Genomic DNA, 18460 nt, shown 5'->3' with positions numbered 1-18460 from the left:
GTGAGACATTCCCAAGGCCAGGGAGAGGCAGCCGCGAGGCACCAGTATCAGCACGTGGCAGGGACGCACGGGAGAGCAAATGGAAATGGCCAGCATCTCCTGCTGACCTGGGCCCTTGGGAATCACAGAGAAAATACCTGGCCTTCCGGATGGCTGAACCAAACAGCAGGAGCATGGAAGTCTACCCGTCCCCTCTGGCCTGGCATGGAGGGGACAGCAAGCATTGCAGTGACCATGAGAATGGCTGTCAATACTGAGCACCGTGTGCCAGGCGCTGGGCTCAGGGCTTCGCAGGCATTACTGCAGGGTCCTCATAACCAGCACGGGCAAGAGAGCACGGATGGGCACATGGAGGCTCAGAGCCCACCCTGGCCAGGATCCCAAAGGGGGAGGCTCCTTTCAAGCTAAGCACCGCCCCCAGCCCCCTGTCCTGTCGCTCCTCCTCAAAACTCCTGCAGGTGGCATGGAAGGTCCTCTAATGTCTTCCTGCAAACCTGAATCTTCTCACCAAAGTCCCCTCTCTCCTTGGGCACCTCCCGTGACAGCTGCTGTCTATAGAAAGACCAGACGCAAGAACAGCCTGTTTGACCTCCCTCTCCCTCTTTCCTGTTGACCTTTACACAAAGCATGACCTCTGGGTCAGGAAGGAGAGGGAGACTCCACAGGGTGCTGTTTTGCAGTTGTTGTTTTTTTTCATTTAATGATTCTTGGAGCTATTTCCGAATCAGCACAAATGGATGTCACAACAAACTGTGGAAAACTCTTCAAGAGATGGGAATACCAGACCACCTGACCTGCCTCCTGAAATCTGTACGCAGGTCAAGAACCAACAGTTAGAACTGGAGATGGAACAACAGGTTCCAAATCGGGAAAAGAGTATGTCAAGGCTATATATTGTCACCCTGCTTATTTAACTTATATGCAGAGTACATCATGCAAAATGCCAGGATGGATGAAGCACAAGTTGGAATCAAGACTGCCGGGAGAAATAACAATAACCTCAGATACGCAGGTGACACCACCCTTATGGCAGAAAGCAAAGAACTAAAGAGCCTCTTGAAAGTCAAAGAGGAGAGTGAAAAAGGTGGCTTAAAACTCAACATTCAGAAAATTAAGATCATGGCATCCAGTCCCATCACTTCATGGCAAAAAGATGGGGAAACAATACAAACAGTGAGAGACTTTATTTTTGGGGGGCTCCAAAATCACTGCAGATGGTGACTACAGCCATGAAATTTTTTTTTTCTTTTTTTTTTTATTTTATTATTATTTTTTTTATTAGTTGGAGGCTAATTACTTCACAACATTTCAGTGGGTTTTGTCATACATTGATATGAATCAGCCATAGATTTTACACGTATTCCCCATCCCGATCCCCCCTCCCACCTCCCTCTCCACCCGATTCCTCTGGGTCTTCCCAGTGCACCAGGCCCGAGCACTTGTCTCATGCATCCCACCTGGGCTGGTGATCTGTTTCACCACAGATAGTATACATGCTGTTCTTTCGAAACATCCCACCCTCACCTTCTCCCACAGAGTTCAAAAGTCTGTTCTGTATTTCTGTGTCTCTTTTTCTGTTTTGCAAATAGGGTTATCGTTACCATCTTTCTAAATTCCATATATATGTGTTAGTATGCTGTAATGTTCTTTATCTTTCTGGCTTACTACACTCTGTATAATGGGCTCCAGTTTCATCCATCTCATTAGGACTGATTCAAATGAATTCTTTTTAACGGCTGAGTAATATTCCATGGTGTATATGTACCACAGCTTCCTTATCCATTCATCTGCTGATGGGCATCTAGGTTGCTTCCATGTCCTGGCTATTATAAACAGTGTACAGCCATGAAATTAAAAGATGCTTGCTCCTTGGAATTAAAGCTATGACCAACCTAGGCAGCATATTAAAAAGCAGAGACATTACTTTGCCAACAAAGGTCTGTCTAGTCAAAGCTATGGTTTTTCCAGTAGTCATGTATGGATGTGAGAGGTGGACTATAAAGAAAGCTGAGCACTGAAGAATTGATGCTTTTGAACTGTGGTGTTGGAGAAGACTCTTGAGAGTCCCCTGGGCAACAAGGAGATCCAACCAGTCAATCCTACAGGAAATCAGTCCTGAATATTCATTGGAAGGACTGATGCTGAAGCTGAAACTCCAATACTTTGGCCACCTGATGTGAAGAACCAACTCACTGGAAAAGACCCTGATGCCGGGAAAGACTGAAGGTGGGGGAGAAGGGGACAAAGGATGAGATGGTTGGATGGCATCACCGACATGATGGACATGAGTTTGAGTAGGCTCCGGGAGTTGGTGACAGACAGGGAAGCCTGGCATGCTGCAGTCCATGGGGTAGCAAAGAGTCGGACACGACTGAGCAACTGAACTGAACTGATAAATGGATGTGCTGTTTTGCTTGTTCCACCTCAGCAGGAGTTCATCGTGTGATCAACCAGACATGTTTGGTTGGTCTCTCCTACAGACACTTCATTTGTTCTCTTTCCTTTCTTTTGTGGTGGGGGTAGGGGTGGGGGTGGGGCCAGGCTGCTGCAAAGTCTTACCATCTGTAATGAAACCACAACCTCTGCCTTGCAGAGTCAATTCTTTCCCCCCAAGCCTTCTTCTTGCCAGATCGTCTTTTAACAGCTTTCACCCCAATTCCCAAATGTATGTGGCTGAGCAAGGTTATTTCCACCTCGTGTGAACAAGTGCTGGTGCTTAGTACATGGAGCACCCTTGGTGCTATGTAGCCAAGGACAGGGGAAGTGCAGTGGCAGCTTTTAGATGTTTCTGATCCATGTGTACATGCCTGCCAAGTCACTTCAGTCGTGTCTGACTCTTTGTAACTGCCTGCATGGCTCTCTGTCCATTGGATTTCCCAGGCAAGAATACTAGAGTGGGTTGTCATGCCCTCCTCCAGGGGATCTTCCAGACCCAGGGATCGAACCTGTGTCTCCTGCAATTCTTTACTGACTGAGTCACTGGGGGAAGCTCCATCCATTCTGATCTGATGGAGGCCTAAAATCTGGGCCACCATGCCAGGCACAGGGACATCTGACAAAGGAGAGCCATGCAAGTGCCTGGGTGGGGAGGGCTGTGTGTGGCTGAGCTTACATGGCCATGTACACACAGTGCTAACCCAGTTCATGGTTTACAGATGTTTTCAATAAACCGGTTCAGCTTAGCTCATCTGGCGGAATGCACTCTGCTGTGCTCTCCTCGGCCCGACTCATCACTGGCCCTATCAAAGGGCCCAGTGAGAAGGATCCTATCTCAGAGGCATATACAAATCCAAAAAGGATGAAACATATGTGATCACAGTAAAGCCCATGAGGTTGTGTGATGCAAATAAGAGGTGACATAGGGCACTCTGTTTAGCTTGCAGATGGGTGAGGCTGGGAACAAGAGCCATAGTGGACAGTCCCATCATGGTCAAAGTCACCAGCTGTCGACAGGACAGGGTCTGCACAGAACTCTTCCCTGGACTGCTGATAACAGGCTACAGAACCAGGGGATCACGTTCAACAGGCACTGGCCATGAAGAGAAGAAAATTCAAGGTACAATGTGCAGGGGTGGCTTCTAAACTTTTTAAAAAGTGACCCCTATTAGGGTCACTTACAGGAAAATTGGTAAATACATTAATAGGCAATGTATCAGATATACATCTAAATGGTCTATAATTTTATGGGAAAAAGTTTGATTTCATTAGAAATCAAAGAACAGAAAACTAACACCACAGAAGAACTCAAAAAAAAAAAAAAATCACCTATCAGATTAACAAAGGTGAGAAAGAATACCCGGCTTTGATGTAGGCCTGGGGAAGCCACTGGTGGGAGTAGCATAGTTTTGGAAATCAGTAAGAAAAGCCTTAACAAATATCTAGTACTACTTCACGTCTATTAGGATTGCTATTATTTAAAAACAACAACAACCACAAAAAGGAAGATACGAAGTACTGATGAAGGCGTGGAGAAACCAGAAGCCTCGTACACTGCTGGTGGGGATGTAAAATGGCACAGCTGCTGTGGAAAAGCTCAGTGGTTCCTCAGAAAGTTAAAGTGAACTGCCCAGGATCCGGCAATCCTGATGCTAGATATGCTCAAAGGAATTGAAAGCAGAGACTCAAACACAAACTTGTACATGAATGTTCACAGCAACCTTATTCACAGGAGCCAAAAGGTGGAAACCCAAGTATCCACAGATGGATGATGGGTAAGCAAAATGTGGTTGATCCGTACAATGGAATATTATCCAATCATAAGAAGGAATGAAATTCTAATACATATTACAATAAGGATAAACTCTGAAAGCATTATGGTAAGGGAAATGTACCAGACAAAAAAGGACATCTACTGTATGACTCCACTTGTATGAAGTACCTAGAAGAGGCAGATTCATAAAGACAGGAAGTAGAACAGAGGTCACCAGAGGCTGGGGGAGGGGGAGATCGGCAGTTACTGTTCACTGGGTACAGAGTTGTTTGGGGGGGATGAAAAAATTCTGAAAATGGATAATGGTGATGGTTGCACAACACTGCAAACATGCTTAATAAAACGGAATTGTCCATTTAAAAATAGTCAAAATGGTAAACTTGATGTTATATATATTTTACTCCAAAAAAAAAAAAAAGGTCTTAGAAAAAGGCCAGATCTTTGACTCGGGAAAACCCACTCTAAGAAAATAATCCCCCAGGTGCACGAAGATGCACGTATGTGATAGTCACTGTCACCTTATAGAGAACAATGCTCATTATATGTTTAATGTATGTTCATCATAAATGTGTAAAAAGGTGAGAAGAGAAGCAATGGAAATGTATACCAAGAGTTTTGACTCAATGTTCTGTGGTATTAGCATTAAAAAAAATATTATGAAGACAATAAAAGTATATGATCTATAGTTGTTAACTACCATGTACTATACTGCACTATACTATTGCTACTACTACTTAAAGATATTTATAATACACTATCAATAAAGTGACAGAACAGTATACATAGTGGAGCCCCATATATATCACACAGATATATAAAGCCATGTATTTCCCAATTTATAACTTCTAAGAACCAATTTTTTCAATTAAAAACAATTATATTTCATTATTTTATGTATTTCCTGTAACCTGTCTTGAATTTTTGGGGGAAAGGGACAGGCATACAGTAATTAACTAATTGGTAAAGTAACTTCAGAGATGCTTCATGTACATTTCTGGTTGCTACTTCGAGAATAATAACTCCTTGTATCCCCAGATTCTTACTTGAATGTCCAGGCTGCAGAACGGTGGGGTAACAGGACACTGAACAGCGGCCTCTCTCAGCCCGCATCACTTGATGCCATCCTGCCGGGCTGTGAAGCTCTCGCTTGCCCTTCTCCACACTCCCACATACACACAGACATATATACCATTTCTTTGGCTGAACCTTTTGTAAGCAGGCTGCAGACATATTGCCTGCAAATAAGGAGAACAGCTGGTCCTTTTCTCCCCACTTCTCTGTCCTCATGAAAGCTCCACTCCAGTTCTGAACTGCCCATTGGTGGGGACTGTCCTGGGCCGGCTGCTGGCTCTGCAGCCATTACCTAAACACAGGTTGGTAGTGAACTGCCCTGGGCTGCAGACAACCAACCGTGCTAGGATTTCAGAGTCAGCTCTGGCTGCTGTGTCTCAACGGTCCATCATGTGGAAGACGGCAGTTATTCTTGTAAGAAGAGAAAGAATTTGATTCAGCCATTCACCACCATCAGATTTTGCGGGATGGCAAGACTGCAGCTGGTGAAGGAATTTCTCACACCTGCTGCTGAGGACTAGGATAGTTCCTGGCATAAACTCCCCGTCTTCACTCGGAGCTGGAACCTACTCTCGTTCAGGTTAGCCCAGCAGCAGCGGAGAAGACAGAAGGCCTGGGACTGCCTGTGGCCAGCCACCCAAGCTGCAGGCACCCTGCCCAGAGGGGCCAGAGGTGTGCTCGGAGCAGGCCGCTCACACACACAGAGCACGGGCTGGGCGAGAACCCGCTCTGCGCCAGGTTCCAGGAGCTGGAGACCTGGTGGGGGGCGGTGGGCCAACCCGGCCCTGCCCTCACACAGCACACAGCCCATAACGAGGTGCAGGTGAGCAAATGGACGGTCGCCACCAGATGCACTGCAGGTCCGGAGACAGCAACCCTGGGGGCCCCAGATCCTAAAATCCAGGCTTGGGATGGAATTACAGAATCAGTGAGATCTAGGCTGAGCCCTGAAGGTAGAAAATGCACAGAGAAAGTGAAAAAAGGGGTCAGGAGTGCTGAGAGTGCCACGTCTGAACTCGGACCCGCTCTGCACTCCGGCCGAGTAGCTCCTGACTCTCCACTCTGCCCTTCTCTCCCTCCCTCTGTTTCTGTTCTAACACTTGGAGAGTCCAGACATGGTGCTCGCAATGGGGAGAAATGAAATCCCTGGCAAACGGCCATTAAAAATAGCCCAGGATCTCTGCATCTGTCTGGCCTTGGGGTCACGACCCTGAATGCTTCAAGGGCTGGCAGGCGACGTGGAGGAGTGAAAGGGCTGCGATGACCTCCCACAGGCCCCTGGGTCATACTCTTCCAACTAGATGTCTATCTGCGTGTTAAATACATAAACATCAGTGTCAGGAGTGTCCTGCCTTTCCACAGCAAGCACGCTCTCTCATTCGCTCGCATGAAAGCACAGGAGTTTTGGCTCCAGGTAATTTCAGAACATTCTCTTCTTATTCATCTGGAAAGAAAACAGCCTAGGCATCCTTCATACGCAAAAGAAAAAAAAAAATCTGACCCCAATTTTTCAAAAATTCGAACCTTTGTTTAACACTGTCTAAAAAGGCTGCCTCCAATACGAGAGAGACAGGAAAATGGGGCCCCCATCTTGTGGGCCTCGTGTGGCCCCCCAGGACGCTCTCTCCTACTAAGACAACTGTCAGGTCACAACTGTGCATCCAGAGAGAACAGAGCTGGGCCTAGAAGGCAGCAGACAAAACCCACCCTTCTGTTCTCATCTCTAAAAGCTAGAAAACTAGACTCCTCCTGTGCTGGCGCTCCAGCTCCCACAGTCCACCCTGCTGTGTTCTACAGAGAGAGGATTCAGTGAATCCGCTGAAGGAAGCAAAAATCGAGGAGAGGGCTTGCTCCTCTGACAGGGCCCAGCATTTCCAGACGAACTTCCATGGCAGCATCTGGTCCTCAAAAGTCTCTCTACTGTTTTGAGTCCTCCAGGAACCTTTCACAAGAGAGAAAATAAAAGTGCCAAGAAATACAAGAAAAGCTCAACCTCATGAGCCATGAGAGAAATGAAAATTACAGTCATCGGAACAACCAAAATGAACAAGATGGACCACATCAAGGAAACAAACGGAAACCTCACTCATGCCTGGTGAGAGTGTAAACTGGTGTAAATATTTTGGAAAACTGTGAGACAGTACCTACCAGAACTGAACACAAGGAAATCCCACAAGCCAGCAATTTCACCCCAGGCATAAACCCAACAGACATGAACCCCGAGAGTTACATATTCAGGAATGATCACAGCAGCACTCCTCGTAACAGCCCATAACTCCATCCACAGGGGAAGGAATAAATTCTGGTATATTCATACAGTGGAATACTATGCAGCAAAGCAAAAGGATGACCAACAGCTACACACAACACAGAAGAATCTCACAGACATAACACTGAGTGAAAGAAGCCAGACACTCATTTAGAATGCTTGCTAAATGGGTCCATTTATGGAAAAGTAAAAAACTAACAAACTACTTTGTAATATTAGTCAGGAGAGCAGTATACCTGTAGAGAGGAAAGTGGTGTGCTGACTGGACGGGGGCATATAGGGAACTTCTGGAGAGCTAGTCATGTTTGATTTCTTGATCTGGGTGGTGGTTACCAGGTGTATTCATTACACAGCTTTATGGCTTACCGTATGTGTATACAACCATTGCTGTTGTTTAGTTGCTAACTTGGGTCTGACTCTTTGCAACCCCATGAACTGCAGCCCACCAGGTTCTACTATCCATGGGATTTCTCAGGCAAGAATACTGGAGTGGGTTGCCATTTCCTTCTCCAGGGGATCTTCCTGACTCAGGGGTCAAATCCACGTCTCCTACATAGGCAGGCAGACTGCCACTGAACCACCAGGGAAGCCCCCGTATACAACCATATACTTTAATTAAAACACTGTTATTCCATAATCAAGGACGCAGCATAACGCATGTGCCACAGTGAATTCCACTCACAGCACCAACTGGCCCTGAGCTCTGGAAACCACACAGTTGGTAAAATCATGTTGTCTTTTGGAGTCTCCCCTTGCTCAAATGTAAAATGGGGACACAAATGCTCATTCTTCTCACAACACTGTCAGGATCAGAGGAGAAAAGAGGCCCACCAAGTCTGGTGCCATACCTGGCATGCAGTAGGAGCTCAGACCATGGGAACTATCATCTCCAACGTTAACCAGCCTCCCCAAGTTACGTCCTTACAAAACCTCAGCCCCTAAATCCCAGCCAGAGGAACCCCCTGAGAGTTATGACAGGAGGCCACCCTCAGCACCACAAATCCATTCCCTAAAATTTCCAAGTGTAGAGATAGTTGCTTAAACCCTAAAGTATACATGTATTGGCCAAAGCATTTTTAACAGTAGGGCCATTTTTTTGGAAACCAAAAATAGGAACTGAGGCTCTGACAAGTATGGAGATGCTGAGGCTCAATGGGTGGCAGTCTGGAATTGGGACTGTCCCATGTTATCTCCAGGACATGAAGAGGTGGCCCCCAAACCTGCAGCAGAAAGCTCAAAATGGCTGGTTCCACATGGGGGTAACAAGGCCATCTCCTTCCTCCAAGCAACTGCTCTAAGGCCAGGACCCCTGTGAGACTGGAAAGGAATAGGCCTGGGGTGAAGGTCACACATGTGCATATGTAACCACCGTTCTAGAAATTCTGTGGCACACACAAGGCATCACCGATCCGAAAGAGCGCTTCTCTAAACTCATGTGTGTGTCAAAATGACCTTGGATGCTCATGAGAGACACAAATTCTCAGGTCTCTTCCTGGGCCATCTAATTTAGAAGAGATAGATGGGACCCAGGAATCTGTGTTTTTAAGAGTTGCCCCAGGTAATTCTTACATTGGACAAATTTATCAAGACCCTGGACCAGAAGTTCCTGGTGGGTAAAACACAAGAGAAAATGAAAACCATGCATTGCCGCTCGGGAGTTCAAGCACAGCGCAGTCTGGCAGGGCACGCGGCTACCTTTGTCTACGTGGTAGAGATAGGTCTCCTGGCTCATGGCGGACAGCAGGTGCAGGACGCAGGTGTAGATGCGGATTTTCTCATCACTGTTCTCCTCCCAGGCGTAGTCCTGGACCACGTTGAGCAGCTCTCGAACAAGAAACAGGACTCCGTGTTCAGGATGGTCCTAGTGGAGGACCAAATCAAAACAATAAATAATCCTAAATGTGAAGCAGAAGGGAGAAAAAAAAAAAAAACTCAAGACAGAAACCCAGGTCCCTCCCTTTAGCAGCTATAGAGAAATTGAAGCACCAGCTGTGGTTAAACAATAGAGAGAAAGGCGGCAAGACACTGCTAACCTTGCTAATCAGCACACGAATCTGGGGAGACGAGGTTTGAGAGCCTAGGATCCGAGAAGAGAAAGCAAAGCTACCTGTCAGTTTAATGGCCTGTTTCCAAAATTACAACCTTGCTCTCATGTGCTAACAGTAAAAAGCCCTGTTTTTCCAACTATGAAAGCTGGGTTGCAGGCCTCGCAGCAGATGGCACAGAAGCCACCTACCTCGGGTAAAGCCCCAAATGATCACTGTCACCGCCAAAGGCACCGACTTTAAACACAGCCTTGCTCTTTAGGGCGTTCAGCAACATTAACAGCTAAATTGAGGATCCTCTCTTGGGGGATCATGCCTGTGCTCAATTGCTCAACTCTCTGTGTTCAACCCTCTGTGACCCCATGCACTGCAGCTCCCCAGGCTACTCTGTCCACGGGATTTTCCGGGCAAGGATACTGGAGTGGGTTGCCACGTCCTCCTCCTGGGGATCTCCCCGACCCAGGGGTCAAACCCGCATCTCCTGAGTCTCCTGCATTTGCAAGTGGATTCTTTTCCACTGAGCTACCGAGGAAGCCCCATCTCTTGGGAGAGGAAAAACCTCAGAGATAGTCACACAGAGTTTCTAACAGTGTTTCTCAGATGCTAAACTGAATTAATGCTGGGATGCAAAAAAAATAGTCAGCAGCTTCAATTCTGTTCCAAAAAGGTCCAGGTGATGCTGTGGCTCCCCTGCTGAACACTCTCCAAAGACTCCCCCTCCCCCAGCTCCTGCCACCAACACCCCACTGACCCAGCTGGTGCACCCTGCCCCTCACTCAGCCCAGCACCACCTTTATTGCTCCTGGGACCAGCTAGACTGCTCAGGGCCTGGCAGGACACAGAGGGCACACTCCCAAGGGGTAAATGAGGATCTTTTAATGAAGGATCCTCAGGATGAAGGCAATTAGTGAGGAAAGTGAGGCAGCCGGGGCCTGGCAACAGAGAGAAGCCAGTACCATCCTCGGGTGGAAAGCACGCGGTGGGGAACAAGGAACTGTGGCTGGAGGACACAGCCCTGGGTGGAAGAACGAAGCCCCTGCCGATCCATGGCCCAACAAGCCTCCTCCTGCTCGCAGTCCCTGTGGGTGCCTCCCAAGGACTGAGTCAGCTGGAAGCCAGTAGGAAGGAAGCTCTGACAGCTCGGTGCCCAGAGGCCAGTTTCCCACACAGACCAGATGGAAGGGCAGAGGAGGCCCCAGAGGGCAGGCATAGGCCAAGGGGGCTCTGGCCTCCCAGCTCTGCTGCTCTCCCTGCTGGAATCTTTATCTGCGAGACTGGGCCACGCGGGCTCCTCTGGCTGCTGCCGTACCTCACCTCACGTTAGCTCCTCCTGTGATCGTCAATCCAGAGCCCCTGAAACCTCCTCCTAGTCCCTGTGGCAAGTCACCCATCTCGTACTTTCAGAGCAGTTCTCAGCATCCGATTTTATCTACTCTGTTAGTGAACTACCCAACAATACCTCTTGATCTTTTTTGCATCCTGGCCTAATAACCTCTAGGAGGGCAGGTGCTTTATCTTCTGTGTTTGCTGATAACACAGTTCTAGGACGGCCCCAGGACACACTGTGAAAGGCGTCCTTATTCCTGTCTTTGCTTGCTGGGGCAGTGCTGGGCACACAGCTGGCACTCGGTAGGTAAGTGATGGTTGAAAGGATAACATTTTTCGAGCACCTTCCATGTACTAGGTACTGAGGTGGCTGCAAAAACAATAGCTAACTTTTATGGTAGCTATCATGGCTACCATAGCTTTTCTCTGTTTCAGAAAGATACTTTTATGTCCCCCTCCGCAACCCCACTTCATAGATGGGAAATGAGCCACACTGCCGGGACATGGGGGAACCAGGATTTGAGCCCTGGGAGTCTGGCTCCAAAGCGGACATTCCTAAGTGCTAATACTCTATAATGTCTCTCTACAGATGACTTAGGCACGAACTAGACTTTATGGAGCTGGCTAGTTGGGGAAAGGCCTACACATAATCAGCTCTCTTAAATTCGGGCCTGGGGTATTAGTGTGATAACCGAGGTGGGTGGGAGTTCATGGCTTCGTAATCCAAAGTGTGGATACATAGCAGAAATGCTTCCAGTGGGTAAGAATGAGGGTGGAGGGGCGTGAGATGATTTGTACAGCTGATAACATCTACAGGAATTGCTGTTACGGTATCGGCAGCAAAGAAGACACATGATGCTCCAAAATCTGAATCCCTCAAACGATACACAGTGAAATTGCCCACGCTGTGGTCCGCCTTCCACTGCCAGAGTCAGGCTCAGCTGGCAGCTTACTACTGCCTTTCTTTGCTAGCAGCTGTTTCTAACTAGGCTATTTTGTTCCGCTATGTGGATGCTCAAAATATATTTTATTTCAGGATCTGCCCTGGAAAGAGACAACAATGTGAATGGTCCAGTAACTTTCAATACAAACTGCCATAACTATCGTGAGAGAGCATTTGACACACCTTCAAAAAGGTGGAAGACAGGGTAACAGAGACGTGAAGGTTTGTAGGAAGCAGTTCCCGTGAGCTTTAAACCAAAGAGACGAAGAGATTATTTCCAACCTTCTCTACAAGGAAAACATTTTCCACATGATAACCATGCTTCAGTGGTTGTTAACATTTTCAAAAGAAATTGTACCAGTGCCAGCAACTGAAGCAAGGCAATCACAGATTCAAAAAAGAAAATAAGAAAAGATCCTGGATTCAGCAGGCAATCCGAGCGGGAAAAGGTTTTCTTGAGGTCTCTGCCAAGGCTGCCTCCCTGGCAGCAAGCAAATGCCCAGGAGGTGGTTCCCAAGGGGCATCTGGAAGGGATGCAGCCCTCTGTCTCTCTTAGCTGGAGGAAAGGGGGCCTGGCTCCCACCATTCACAGTGTCCCTCTGGGTCCTTGGTCTGCGGGAATCCTCCCATTAAACGTCACTGTTTGGGAGAAAGAATACCCTGGAAGTAACTAACTTCCCAGGAGAGCTGAGAGGCAGCGAAGAAAGCGCTGAGCACACACATCCTGGCTTTGAATTCTATCTCGGCCGCTCACTGGCTGGTGACCCGGGGCGAGTCACTTCACCTCTGTGGCAGGAGGATAATTACAGGGTCGTTTGGAGTGAATACTGGTGAACTGCTGGCTGGCTCTCTCTGTGTAAAGTAAATATTCGAGTCCTTTACAAAAGGAGCCAGAACACAGAGGGGCTGGGAGGAAGTGCGGGAAAGAGAAGCGGGGCATTGGTGGGGTGGGGCGGGGGGACCCCGAGCAGGTGGAGGGCAGGAGACAGGTCCCCGTGGAGACGAGAGGCCGTGGGTGAGTCTGCGGCGCCCCCTGGCCTCGCTGCTGCCAGCCCCTGCCCGTCTTGCAGCTCACACCCCTCTAGCTCCCATCACCTCGCTCATCACCGCGGCTCTCCTCCAGTCCCTCCAGTGCTGCTGGGTGACCGTTCCCACCCCAAGGCCTTACCCATGCTGTTCCCTCCACCCCGAATGTCACCCTACCCCCCACACTTAGAGAACTCCCAGTCTTCCTCTGAGCTCAGCTCAAATCACACATTCTCAGGGCACTTCCCTGACCCATTTCCCTTCAAAATTTGAGGCTCTCAGAAGTGACTCTAGTTCTTTATGACACTTTAAAGTGCAGTTAAGTACTGATTTGCTTGGAGTCTGTCTCCTTGAGTGGGACACACATTTCTATTCACTCCTCCACTCCCAGATCAACAAGTATTTGCCGGGTACACGGAATGAATGAAGCTTAGCATCTGGATACCAGGTTATGCTGACGGCTGGACCTTTTCACTAAGATAAGGAGGAGAAAAGACATTTCCCTGCTGTGTCCTGGTGACCAGTGCCAGAAAACTGAGGGGGAACATTTCCATTGCCTACAAATTTCAACTGAATCAAAATTAGGCATCTGCAGTAGTTAACACCAAACTTGCTCAATTCATTCTAGCTTCCCTTGTCCTACCAAATGTTGTTAAAAGAAATATGTTAGTTCAAGATTATGGAGAAAACTGTTCTGCAGCCCACCAAGAGGCTGACCGCTGCTAACACCAGAGCAGAATGCTTCAGAATGCCCCAAAATGGCGCTGCTTGCTAAGGTGGGAGGGCTGTGGTGTGAATAAACTGGGCCAGTCATTTCATTTGGTCTAAAACGGCATCCGTTTTTTTTCCTAAACAAATAACATGAGTCAAAGCTTTTCAAACACAGTCTTTGAAAACATCTTGTGCTCTGGGGTGGGAATGCAAAATGGTGTAGCCGCCATAGAAAACAGTACACAGGTACCTCAAAGAATTACAAGTGGAACTATGATGTAATCCAGCAGTTCCCTCCTCTGGGTACTTATTCAAAACATTTGAAATCACTAATATCTCAAAGAGATACTAGTGCTTTCATGTTCACTGTAGCACCATCGCAACAGCCAAGAGGTAGAAACAAACAAAATGTCCATCGATTGACAAATGGATAAAGAAAATGTGGCATACACATACAATGGACTGTTATTCAGCTGTATAAAAAAGAAGGAAATGCTATCATATACGACAACATGGATGAACCTTGAGGATATTATGCTGAGTTAAATAGGCCAGAAAGACAAATACACTATGATTCCACTTATATAAGGCATCTAGAATAGTCCTTTCAAACAGTGGAATTCAAGGGCTGGAGGGGGAGGAAAACAGGGAGTCACTAATCAATGAGTTTAAAGGTTCAATTAAGGAAGATGAATAAGCTGTAGGGATGTGCTGTACACTGTTGGGCCTTGAGTCAACAAAGCTACATCATACACTTAAAAATGTGTTAAGAGGGCAGACATGGTAAGTGTCCTTACAATGAAAGAATTAAATTTTAAAAGTACAATAATAAAAGTTATGACAAGAAAGGTAACAATGTGAACCAGGTCAAAGAGGGATATGGGAGTCGTCTCCTGCTGAACCTACTGACCACAATGGGGCTCGCACGCGCCCCATCCTCCACCTCTGAGCTGGGTGAGCACTCAACCTTGGCTCTTTAGACTTAATATCTCATGACACCCAGAGAGCCAGCCAGTAGTTACTATGCTGTGTCCCATAGGAGGGATGTAGGGTTGGAAAATCCCAACTATCTTGAGCAATAAAGCCTCCTGCAACTGTTTCAGGCAGGATAGGCTCTGGGGTAGCACAGACTTCCCAGCTCTGCTTCTCAGCAGCAGTGCAACCCCAGGCAAGCCTCCCAGGTCCTGCCTTGCAGGATCCTAGAGACTGGATATTGACAAAGGGAGCTATCATGGCACGAGGCACCTAGTAAGAAGTCCCAAACTGTGGCTAGAACCATCTAAACATCTTGAGGAATTCTGGCAAAAGCCAGAGCACTATCAGGAACAATGAAGTCTGGCAGGGGTGGGGTTACCTGAATGCCTAAGGAACAGGTAAGCAATAGAAAAGGATTTAATGGACCCAGAGGCGCTCAGGGACCTGGAGAGAATACACATGCCCCCCTAGGACAGGCAGCTGCTCTCCAGCTGAGGACAACTGGCCAGGCGGGGAATGCGGGCCTCATAGGGCTGGACCTGATTTTTTCTCAAGGAACTGGAAATCTGGGTTTCTCTGTGATCTACAAATTTTAAATGGGGGTAATTCATTCCAAATGTTTTCCATCACGATGCAGCCAACAAGTGTGTCTCCAGGCTAGATTCCACCCACTGGTCATCAGTTTGTGATCCCAGGGACCAAGCTTCTGGTTCATGAAGCACTTTCATAGTGATCTTTTCAGTCGACCCTCACAGCGGCCCTGCTAGGTGTGTATCTGGATGGTATTTTAGAAAGGTGACAACGGAGATTCTGAAAGTTACAAAACTTTCTCAAGGCCACAAGGCTGTTGAGTCATTGGGTCAGGACTAACACAAGTTTTTAACTCCAAGCACAAGGCTCCAGTGATTTTTAACACAGAAAACCCCATATGCAGAAGGAAAAGGTAACCCGATTAATCAATAAACAATGACACTGATCCACTTCCTCATTAGAAATCCCGATTTTATCACCTGACAAATAACTAGAATATCAAAAAACGAATTATAAACTACTAAGGATATCGGAACACACTGAAGTTGAGCATCAAGACTGCCTCCCGAACATCCCAGGCTCTCTTCAAAGAATTTGGGATTTGAACTTGGAAAGCTGGGAGCAGCTCAGTTTCTGTTCTCTCAGCTTCACTGAGATGATTCACACACCCAACAATTCAGCCACTTAAAATGCAAAATTCGTTGGTTGTTCGTATATTCACAGAGTTCATATATTCACAATCATCATCACAATTTTAGAACATTTTCATCACCCCAAAATAACCCCATACCTGTGGGAGCTAAATGCTTCATGACCTGAGACCAGAGGGACGTTTCTTAAAGTGTGGTCCTAGGACCACCTATACTTGACTCAAGGGAGCTTTCAAAAATGCTGATTCCAGGACCAATCTCACCTACTGAGTGAGACTCTCAGTACGGAAGTGGGGACGGGACAAAGCAAGACTATATTTTAAAAAGCATCCATGGTTCCTATGCACATTTGGCTTCACCACGAGCCAACCCATTTTGTGCCTGGACCTGGTGAAGCCTTCACACAACTCAGAGTTCTATTTCTAACGCAGAAAATAAAATACATAAGACCACAAAGGAAATCAATTATGCTAAAATACAGTTGTCAAAATACTTTTTCAGTGTATTTGCTATACTGTAATCTTACTTCTTGGTGAATACATTTAAATAACAGACCTAGTCAATGGGTCTAATAACTACTGCACTTGTAAAGGAAGGAAACATGTAGATAGTCTTCTGAAGTATCTCTCACACCTGAAATGTGATATAAACATACTGCTGATTATGTTGATGACAAAGTCCCAGTTACTAGAACTGGTACTGTGGCTCATTGCCTGTGGTTTATAATGAAGCGAAAGGCTAAATTTCACTGAGGTTTGTGAAAAGAAAGGGTCTTTTTCTCTTTTTTCTCTCACCTGAATTCATGGTTGCCTTGCCAGATCCCCATGGGTTAGGCAGACCCCAAGTTAAGAAACCCAACTAGGGTGAGGGCCCTAATGCTGGATCCTGGGAGTGGCGTTGATTCCTTCCAGCCCAAACCTAACTACTCATCCCCTATATTCCACACAAGAAACCCCAGCATCTTCCAACAATAGCCCTTTGACTTTCACTATCTTGTTGTGTATTCTGGTATTTGCCATCAAAATAACATCACCATTACCTCTTCAAGTGCTTACTAGGTACTAAGGCACTGTTTGGAGAAGGGAGATGGTAACCCACTCCAGCATTCCTGCCTGGAGAATCCCCATGGACAGAGGAGCCTGGCAGGCTACAGTCCATGGTGTCACCAAGAGCTGGACATGACATAGTGATTAAGCACAGCACGAGGCACTGTTCTAACCACCTACGTATATCTGCTCACTTAATCCTCACCACAACCTAGACATGTATATACTATTATTATGCCCATTTTGTAAATGAGGAAACTGCAGCCTGGTGATGTTATGCAATCACCTGAAACTACAGAGTTGGAAGGAAAGGAAGGGATTTTACCCTAGGTGTCTTGGTCCAGTGGCTTGAGCCCTGAATAAGTAGTACCTCCTTCGCCATATAGAGAGCCCTGACTATATACCCTGGACACAGATGAATAGAAACGCATTGAGAAATTCAAAATATCTGACTACAAAACCAACAAAAATATAGACAGAACATCTCTGCACTTCTAGGGCAAAGAATGTATATAAAACAGGTCAAACAAAGACATCACCTACAGGTCTTCTGGGGAAACGTACCGGAACTATTAATAATGTAGAAAAGAAATTGCAGAGGAATTCCAGAAGGAATGATTCTGAGGGCCGCATCTTTCCATCAATGTTAATCATCTTGGGAACTTCTGGAACGAGGCTTATGGCGGCTTTGAAAAAGGCATCAGCTGCAAGACAGAAGAGAAGTCCACATATGAGAATGTCGAAAAATTCAGGGTCTACTTTCTTCTTCACATGGCCCAGAAGCCAAGCCTGAGAGGTGTGTGGAAGTCAGGCCACACTGAGGGTCCAAGACAGCTGGCGGGTCCTCGAAGAGGGATTCTGCACCATAATTGACTCAGTGGAACATGTGGGCTCCCACATGCTGCTGCCTCCCAGCTCGTCTCTTCTCCTCCTTCCTTCTTGGAGCAATTTGGTTCCAAGAACCTCAGTCAAACTGGCTTTAGACAGTAAGTGAAAAAAGCACATGGTAAATTATCACAGAGAGTACAGAAGTCACTTGCTGGGATTGAAGGCTCCATCTGAACTGGCTTGGTGAACCCTCCTGTCCAGCCTAGGAGGAAAGTGCTGTCCAAGGGCCCACTCCACAGCTGCCGAAAGAGATGTGCCTGGTCCTATGACAGAGCCAGTGCGTGCAGAAGGGTCCAGCCGAGGTGGTGGAGCCCAGGTCAAGCTCTGGTTTGTCTGAATCTACTCTAATGCACATTGTATTTGTTAAAGAAACAACAATGGAAGTGTTTGAAGCAAAGTGTATGTGTGCGTGCACACATGCATGCGCACACACGCATATACAGCTTTAAAGACTTCTGATTAGGTGACAGTTCCAGGGAATCATCTGGAAAATGAAGGCATTTTAAGAAATAGGTAACAGTCTGTAAACCAAGAAGACCTCCAAGGGTGAGAGGAAGGAAGGAAGGGGAGGCGGGAAGAGAGGAGGAGGGATAAAGAGGAAGTGGGGTGCTGAGAAAGAGGGAGCGACAGAAGGACACAGAGAGGGAGGAACGAGGTGAAGGGGGAGGACTGGAGCTGTGGGGGGTGGGTGAGAGGGAGAGAGAGAGTTCCTTCTAGAACTGCCAAAGTATTAACCATGAGAAAGAGCCTCAGGGTCAAAACAGACAGA

The 18460-nt window shown here is 47.0% G+C and overlaps 1 protein-coding gene across 2 annotated transcripts in view; it reads right to left on the bottom strand.

Moving 5' to 3' along the window:
* VPS35L (VPS35 endosomal protein sorting factor like) overlaps nucleotides 1-18460 on the bottom strand; it is a 141160-nt gene that overhangs the window by 7885 nt on the left and 114815 nt on the right. For both annotated transcript variants that reach the window (XM_043914434.1, XM_043914433.1), the window contains 2 exons: nucleotides 17368-17507; nucleotides 9246-9411 (listed from right to left, as the gene is read on the bottom strand). In XM_043914434.1, the coding sequence (XP_043770369.1) occupies nucleotides 9246-9411; nucleotides 17368-17507 (306 nt within the window). The remainder of the gene's footprint in view (nucleotides 1-9245; nucleotides 9412-17367; nucleotides 17508-18460) is intronic.

The sequence above is a fragment of the Cervus elaphus genome, chromosome 10, assembly GCF_910594005.1.
Source record: "Cervus elaphus chromosome 10, mCerEla1.1, whole genome shotgun sequence".
Taxonomy (NCBI): Eukaryota; Metazoa; Chordata; class Mammalia; order Artiodactyla; family Cervidae; genus Cervus; species Cervus elaphus.
This window is presented reverse-complemented; position numbering and strand designations above follow the sequence as displayed.